The sequence below is a fragment of the Melampsora larici-populina genome, assembly GCF_000204055.1.
Source record: "Melampsora larici-populina 98AG31 unplaced genomic scaffold MELLAscaffold_12, whole genome shotgun sequence".
Lineage (NCBI taxonomy): Eukaryota > Fungi > Basidiomycota > Pucciniomycetes > Pucciniales > Melampsoraceae > Melampsora > Melampsora laricis-populina.
The window spans coordinates 1,573,542-1,581,826 of NW_006768776.1; the positions used below are offsets into that span (position 1 = coordinate 1,573,542).

At 42.8% G+C, this 8,285-nt stretch overlaps 2 protein-coding genes across 2 annotated transcripts; both read left to right on the forward strand.

The window, feature by feature from the left end:
• Positions 1 to 2,426: 2,426 nt before the first annotated feature.
• On the forward strand, positions 2,427 to 3,780 carry MELLADRAFT_85055 (uncharacterized protein; the record flags this gene model as incomplete). The annotated part of the gene is made up of 8 exons (XM_007408375.1): positions 2,427 to 2,467; positions 2,570 to 2,602; positions 2,684 to 2,768; positions 2,839 to 2,883; positions 2,959 to 3,099; positions 3,176 to 3,247; positions 3,313 to 3,375; positions 3,454 to 3,780. The coding sequence occupies 8 exons, from the start codon at positions 2,427 to 2,429 to the stop codon at positions 3,778 to 3,780; spliced, it is 807 nt and encodes a 268-aa protein (XP_007408437.1).
• A 1,170-nt stretch (positions 3,781 to 4,950) lies between these two features.
• Positions 4,951 to 5,926, forward strand: MELLADRAFT_74577 (uncharacterized protein; the record flags this gene model as incomplete). The annotated part of the gene is made up of 4 exons (XM_007408376.1): positions 4,951 to 5,124; positions 5,202 to 5,404; positions 5,489 to 5,597; positions 5,668 to 5,926. The coding sequence occupies 4 exons, from the start codon at positions 4,986 to 4,988 to the stop codon at positions 5,805 to 5,807; spliced, it is 591 nt and encodes a 196-aa protein (XP_007408438.1).
• Positions 5,927 to 8,285: the final 2,359 nt, after the last annotated feature.

An 8,285-nucleotide genomic window follows, 5' to 3' on the forward strand; every position in this document is an offset into this window, starting at 1 on the left:
GATTGTATGTCAAATCTTGACTCGTGAGCTGATCTTTGTTTCTTTTTGAGCTCACCGATGAGTCAGCATTACTATGAGCTTGAGACGGCTAGCGAAGAACTTCAATGACGCAGTTAATGTGATCATCAGTCTCGTCATCACAACTCTTCATTGTCCCTTCATACTGTTTAAAAGGGGTTCATGACATAGCGTGTATCCCCTTTTTCGAGTGAGTCTGATTGATCCCGTCATACTTGATTGCCAAGGCTGAAAGGGATAAATCCATGTAGTAATTTCCTTCCAGCCAACAGTTACTCTTCGTTACCTAGGCCCCGTATGATTGGTCATGGATGACGATTTCTTGCTCATCATATCGTGTACCAAAAGAGATGAACAAAAACGCGTCTATTCATTAGACATCAGCTATATTTTCTTGGGGTTGAACCCAGGTAGGTCGATGTTTTCATCGCACGTCATATTGCTGATTCTTCTAAGCTTTTTGTATACACAAACACATAATTACTCTTGTTGAAAGAAGGCCAATGGTAGAGCTTTTGGACATCCGCTTCTTCAGAATTGCTACATGAGTCGACCAATCCATAGATCAGCAAATGTAGACTAGTTTCTGAAAAAGATGAAACAAATGCCCTCTTCTTGAATTTGCGAGCAATCATGTAAGTGAGCAAGCTATTGTGGATATCAGGAGATATCCTCGATGATAGGAATTTAGTTTTTCCATTCGGAAATCATGCTAACAATTGGGTATTGAAAATAATCTCAACAAACCCTGCAACTGATGTGACACATGGGGGAGGCATCAAACGTCCCAATAGAACCGCCGAGCCAAACCGAGTTGCTTGACAAATGTGATGAGCTCGCCGGCGTCGTTGCGGGGTGTCGGGTTAAGCTGAACTGAGCTCAGACACATTCAAAGTGCCGGGTGGTCAGTAATGCAGTTTTCCACGTGTCTTTATATCGCGTCATGTTGTGTTTTTTCGTCACCCGCTCTCCCAAATGTTGAACTTTCTTTTTTTAACTTCACCACATGCATAGCTGGCGGTTAAAATGCATTTTGGGCACAAGTATTGACCTGAGTCAGCTTCCTAGACTGGTGCTGAAAAGGTGGTAAATTAGGGCTTGACCACGTACTGGGTGGTACAAGAGGCAAAAGTACTGTGGCAATCCCAAATTGATTGCTCATGCATATGCCGTCATATGCTTGAATTCATAAGCGTGTCATGGCACTTGAAGACTTGCTACCGCACACAAAGTTGTCTGTAACATTCACTGAAAATTATTTTGGGCCCACAATTTCACGTACGGGAGTCTCTCGTATGCAAAGAAGACTTGAAGCGCAATCAATTTTGAGACAATTGAAGAATGTGGCCCTTCTCCTTTAACTCCTTGAAGAGAAAACAAAACATCTTTGACATAAACACACTACCATGTAGTTACTAACTGTGATACGGCAAAGATAACAGCTTTGATCATGAGGCTATTCTCACTACTGTCAGAAATCCAGAGATACCCTGGTATCAGTGTCACTGGTGGTGTATGTGAGCCAATGATGAATCCTCCAAGAGAAATACCAATGCTTGTTTTCCATGAAGAATATCTATGCTATGAACACATCAACTCATTGAACAACACAAGATAAAATTCAGGCAAATTTCTGAGGCCCGTGAGCGCGACTTCAATGACACCTCGTGATAGGAAATCTAATGTCACCACATTCCTCGTGGTCAAACATGTTCTGCTTCACAATGCACTCATTGGTCAAGTGTCATGGCATCTTGCAAAAACAAGCAAATCGGGCGCACATACATGAACGTTGGTCTAATGACACCGCACTGTCCTTTAATAAGGTCTCAACACCTCGCCGGGAAGGCTGGATGTCTCACTTTTCAGGGGCAGGAATGATATCCCAGTCATTTAACAAATCTTTTCCGAATTCTTTAAATAATTTGGGTCCTGTTGAGGATAACTTCCACGATCCCGGAGAAGCATTTGATCACACCTCCATTAGCTCAGTCCAAAGCTTCACATCAAGGAACCTCGCCGACCATTAATGATGAGTTAACAGGATTTATCCAGCAAGACTTCAAGGATGGTGTAGAAGATTGATCAAACTTCATTTTGAATTTCTTATGCCAATGATGCTAAGCTTTTGACCTCCGAATTTCCAGGCGCTAGTTACCTATAAAATGCTGCCTTTTGTGAACTTTCTTCTTCTCCAACTCATCTTCCAAATCTTACACACAAACACCACCGATTCAACCTTTTCTTGATATCACCTTTTCTCTTGAACCGCACACTTCTTTATCTTTAAGTTTGGCTTAGTAGATTTGATTTAGATTATTGTATTCTTTGCGTACCACCTCTATCTAAATCGCTACACAGATACCATAACATTTCTTGATAAATACCTCCAGACCAACTCAAACACCATGTCTTCATCTTCCACCACCGACAAGGTTTTGAGTCACACGTTTGGCCTCTCATCGCCATTTACTTCTCCAGTGAATATCTCTAGTCGATTATCTCTTCTTCTTCTTCATATATTTAATGTTTGTTCATGTTTTATTTATAGGCTCCACGTGGCCAAGACACTTCCTCAAGAAAGGTAATTCTTCAGACTACATCAATGACTGATTTCTGAGATACTTACTCGAAGTGATTTAATCTAACATCAGCAGAATCATAGTGAATATTGCTTGGATGAGCCTAGTTTGTCTGTCACCAAAGCGGTGAATAATTTGGCTGGCCTACAATCTCCGTTTTCTTCTCCTGTAAGCTGTTTCCATATTCTTCCCCATGAGAGTATCTTCTTACATTGTGTTTTGCTCTATTTCTTATCAGGTATCAACAAGAGCAGGCAAGGTGAACGGATCCTCTCGACGCTTGGTATGTTTACATCTTGATTATTGTACGATCCAATCATTGATATGTTCATTAACCTTAATTTTTATTGCAACATAGGTGGAGCTCTCATCAGAGTTCACTCTGGCATACTCAACTCCAGTTCGGTACCACCTACCTACTCGGATGCGTACCAAACCGGAGATCTCATGCTTTGAGTCTGACGATGAGGATCACAAGGATCACACGAGTGTTAAGAAAGTGAGAAAACATCTTTTTAGATCATCATCAAGTCTTGTCCTATTTTTTAATCTTTGGCTTTTTTACCTTAACTTAGGCATTAACACTGGCAAGTGATGCACTGGCATGGTGCACAAGGAAACGTGCCAATTCCTCGATCACACTCAAGGTATGTTAATCTGTGTGTTTGATTAGGCTCGCTTCCGTCTCTAACAAAGTTCTTTACAAAACTAGGCATTCAAACACACCGATAACAAGGTGCAAGGTCATGAGGTGCCTGACACTACCCAGATCAAGGTGAGCGAGTTCCAAAACTTATTCCTTACGGGTTTTATCTGATCTTCGATGATTTCATCAACACCATTGAATCGATAGACTCGGACGGTCATTGCGGATCAGCAGCACAAAGTTCAATGGTCTGGAAGTACATTGAACTCTGTCACGGAAGCCCACACATCTTTGGTCCCGATGTGTAGGCTGACAAGAAAGTCAAGGACTTTCAAGAGATCTGGACAAGCCGTGGACTTTGGGTCTGGGGACAAAGAGGCGAAGATGGCACAAGGAGCCTCGACCTCAAAATGGATTGAGTGGTATGGATCCGATCCATTTGAGATTGAAGAGGTCTCAAGGCTCAGCAAATTGAGGCCACCAGGCCCGCCGCCTAACTGCCCGCTCCCCCCGCTGCCTACCGAAGTTTCCTAGGACAGGAAGCGGAAGTTTTGGTAATCGGGTCTCCTTCCATTGAGCCAATCTTTGGGTCCGGTGTGATATTTTTCATTCTTCATACATTGTTTCTTCAAAGTTTTTCTTATTTTTTATTATCAGTTGGATGTTTGTGTTTGTACAGTTTATGTAAGATTAGTTAATGTTCAATCAATTCTTGAGACTCAGACATTTTTGAAGATCACTTCCATTGCAGTTGATACAACTGAAGAGTTTTTACTAAGTTTAGAAGCGTTGTATTTTTTTGTAATGTCAAAGCCAGCATGTTTGGGTGGCTGAAATTGGCCAGCACTCATCCTTTACCACTTGTGCTCTCAAACGTGTATCTCTATTTTGTCATTTGCTGGAACATGCAAGACATCTACAATAACAGACTTGCTGAGTCCTAGTTGGATTTTTCAGACTGTCGTGCAAATCTCATGTGGGAATAAGACTTCTATCATAGTGTCTCTCAATTCATCTCCGAGCTCAATGAAGTTGAGAGCATCTAGAAACTCTGGCTTTGTCTATAACTTTTAAAAGATCTCTCAAGACCAATGCATCTGGTCATGATTTACCAGAATCTGATAGGAGACTCGACGAGGCAGAAATAACCGCATCATACTTCTCGTCCTATACATGCTGCCTTCAGAACCCCTGAAATCTGTCGACGTGCGCAGCTGGGAATGCGAAGTAAAACAGATATCTGAACAACTCCCACTGGGGCCATAAAACCCAACCAATGAAGAATGCCAAAGGAACTTCATACATATCTTCATTCCACTTACTGCAATTTGCTCAGCTCTTTATGAACTGCCACAATTCTATCACTCGTATATATCTCGCTATGAATTATATTGACATCTTTCCTTTTCATATGATGTCATCCATAATTAACTCTTAATTTGCTCTTTGCATATATCCAGCGAACTTTTCAAGGCTCCAGCGATACGGTGACGACAATAGCGTTGTATGCGAAGGTACAAAATTGACGGCTAGAAGGGTTAGGTTTCAGCTCGAGGTTTTGACCCCTGCATTATCCGATCCTCCTCGTCCAGCCGTGTTTTAACTTTTGCATGAGCGGTTTCTAGATTTCAATCGAGTGACAGGTGTCGGTAGTGCATTAATCGCTCAAGCTTCGATTACCAGTTAGCAATAACCACTCAATCTCATCATCAAACAATCAACTCGTCAAACTTCTCAAGATGTCATTCTCAAAACTCATCTCAAGACAATCTACTCGACTCTTAACCAAATCAATCACTTCTTCTAAACCTACTCAACTCGGGGCTCGTTCTAGACTCTTTACTTCTTCATCTATCCAATCCGGAGCCGATCATCACGGTTAGCCTGCTAGGCCTTGACACCATCGATACCTATGTGGCTGACTCTCTTATCCGCTCTCTCCCGAAAAAAACTAGATGATCACCATGACGCACGCCCTCCGATCATCCAAGGTGTTGGTGCCAAGCCTGGTACCGTGCCTACCGATCTCGAACAGGCCACTGGTATCGAACGTTATGAGATCTTAGCTCGAATGGAAGGTCTTGAACCCTTTGACAACAAACCTCTAGCTGTACCTCACATGGGTACACTTGCTGACCCAGTCAAAGTGTTTTCACTTGTGAGTCACGTTCATAAGTTTCATTCTGGTTTTATCTTCTTGAACGACTTATTGAAATATTTACTCAAATGTATTTGTATTCAGGAAAGAACTAGAATTGTAGGTTGTACTGGATTCCCAGTTGACTCTCATGATACAATTTACATGAAAGTCTCAGACTCTAGACCTCGTCGGTGTGGTGAATGTGGCTGTGGTATGTTTTCCTCTTCCTCTACAATGATCGAAAACCCTTTCGACTCACGTTGTTTTCTTTTGATTTGTAGCATACGTCATTGATTATCACGGTGAACCAGATGCTCCAAAGCCTAAACTCTCCGTTCTTCATGAACATCCAGGAGAGAAACCAAGATTGAAATGGGGTTGGGGTGATATGACCACTCATACTGGTGGTAATCAACGTTAAATCTGAACATCAAGACTTTCTCTTTAATTGTTTGTCTTTTTGTTTCTTTTAACTCATTCACTACCATATATTTCTCAGAGTATCAAAATTTCAATTCAAAAGAGTTATTGATCTGCCTTGATCTTTGGCAAGATCTGCTTTCATGATCAGTGGGAAATGCGCCAGCTGCCTTTATCCCTTATATAATTATGTCGTGAAATTGCCTATGATGGAGATTATTGTGTGGTGACAGGATAAGTGAGCTTGTCAATTGCGGGATACAAAGTAGAATCCGGGCACGTGCCCGGAATTATTTTGGCAGTAAATTTTGATTTTCTGGGCAAAAGTACCGGCCCAGAATTTGAATTTACCGCCAAAAAAAACTGGGCACGAAGCCGGGCACGTGCCCGGCTTCTACTTTGTATCCCGTAAATGTCACTGTTACATCTGTTTTACAAACCTATGACTCAACACATTCTACTGCTCCAAAATGGGTGGGAAGCCATCTGTTGAAACTCTCACTAAAAGCTGACTTGATCCTAAAGAGTTGTAATCAGTGGTGCTGAGAGCATCCACAGCCGTGTGGTGTAAACCATGTTGTACGGAAATTTAGGGCAAAATCATCCACAGCCAATGCCCTAAATTTTTACGTAGCTAAGGGAATTCCCTCTGTGCAAGCCAAAATAGGCCAAATATGTTTTTTTTTGTTTTTAAGCATTGCTTTAAGTGCCTCCTGAGCTAAAGGCTATCAGGCACTAAAACTACTTGTGCTCCACCCCAGTAAAAACCCCTGTGGGGAAAAGGTCATGTGCTGGCTGTTTAAAGTATTACAAGTGTTTTGTTTGGTACATATGGTGGTGCTAAAGCAACCCTGGGCCAGCAACGCAGCTGTTGCGCGCTGCGCTGCTGGTGCGTTGCGGAATTTACACGCCGCAATGTCGCACAACTTTTATATAAGTGTTGCGGGCCACCCCGACACGCAACAAAGCCCTTGGGACAACGCTCGGACCTCAGCGTGGTGAAAACGGGAAACGGCACGTTACGGCACGGTCTAGACCGTAACGTGTTGGCCCGTTGCACAGTACGGTACCACCGTACCGTAACCACCTGTAGGGAAAAGTGGTGACGGTACACATAACAATCACACTGTTAATTCACAGCGGTGACCGTACCGAAACCCGTAGTCATTACGGTTGACTACGGGGTTTTCCCCAAGCGGAGCCAAACCCTCAAGCCCATGCGTCGAGGAGTTCTACAACGTACTCCATGGCCCCCGATTTCAACGCAAGGGACCTAAAAGTCCTGATTCGATCATCGCTTCCCTGCATTGTTTACGCAGGTCATGGTCAGCTAATCATCTGGTGGTAAGTCCGACCTTTCTCTTTCCTCCGCATCGGGAAGAAACTTGAAACATTCAAGGAGGCCTCCACGTTCCCTAGTATCAACCAAGCACTTGAAGAGATGCTCTCCTGGCTAAAGAAATACCAGGACGAGGCTTTAGACACCGAAATTATCCTCATCGCCACAATTCTTAACCCTCGCAGACAATTGAAGTTCATCCAGGACTTTTATCCAAATGCGGTCGATTCGGCAAAGGACGCTGTGCATGAGGTTTTTGGAGATTGGGTGTGTGACTGGAAAGCCAAAGTGGCCGAAGATACGATAATTATCAAAACAACAGTCCCTACTGTGATTGATGAATTTGACATGTTTGCCGCTGGGTCTGATCATATTGCACCAACATCTCAATATGAACATGAGCTGGTGGATTATTTGTCAGGGAAGTTTGGCATTTTGCCTGATGAAAAACCTTTGGACTGGTGGAGAGTAAGTCTCTTTCTTTGATTGGACACTTGAGTCTGAGAGTGATAAGCTAAACTTACTATGTAACTGCCTCAGAAACACAAGAAGTCCTTTCCTGTGCTGGCTTCGATGGCACGGGACTACCTGTCCATTTCGGCAACTACTTGTTGCGTTGAGCGCTCCTTCTCCTCGGCGGCAGATGTCGCTGCACCGGGTCAAGGTTCCATCCTTCCAAACACTATCACTTGGAAGGTGGGATGTAGAGAGTGGATTAAGTCCGGTGTCGTACCCACGGATAAGTTTCAAGATGCGGTTAAGTACCTTAAAGAACACGAGGCTCAGCTGAAGGAGAAGGTCAAGAAGTAATTGATCGTTTCATATTTTTGTTTGTCATTTTCTGTTTACAATTGTTAAGAACAACTTTAACAAATTTTTTTTGCTTGTCTCTCTATCGCGTCTTTTTCTCTCTACTCTTGTTCATCTACTTCTTGTCTCTCGTTTATCTATTTCTTGTCTCTTGTTTAAATTCCATTATAACTATATGTGAAATTTTAACTTCTTGTACATTTTTTTAAAAAATTCCACCGTTATGACCGTTATTTGAGCCAAAAATCGCAGTTGCGGTACGGCGCGTTACGATGAGACCGTACCAAAGTGGACTTCTGAATACGGTGGTCTGCACTTAACGGTACGGCG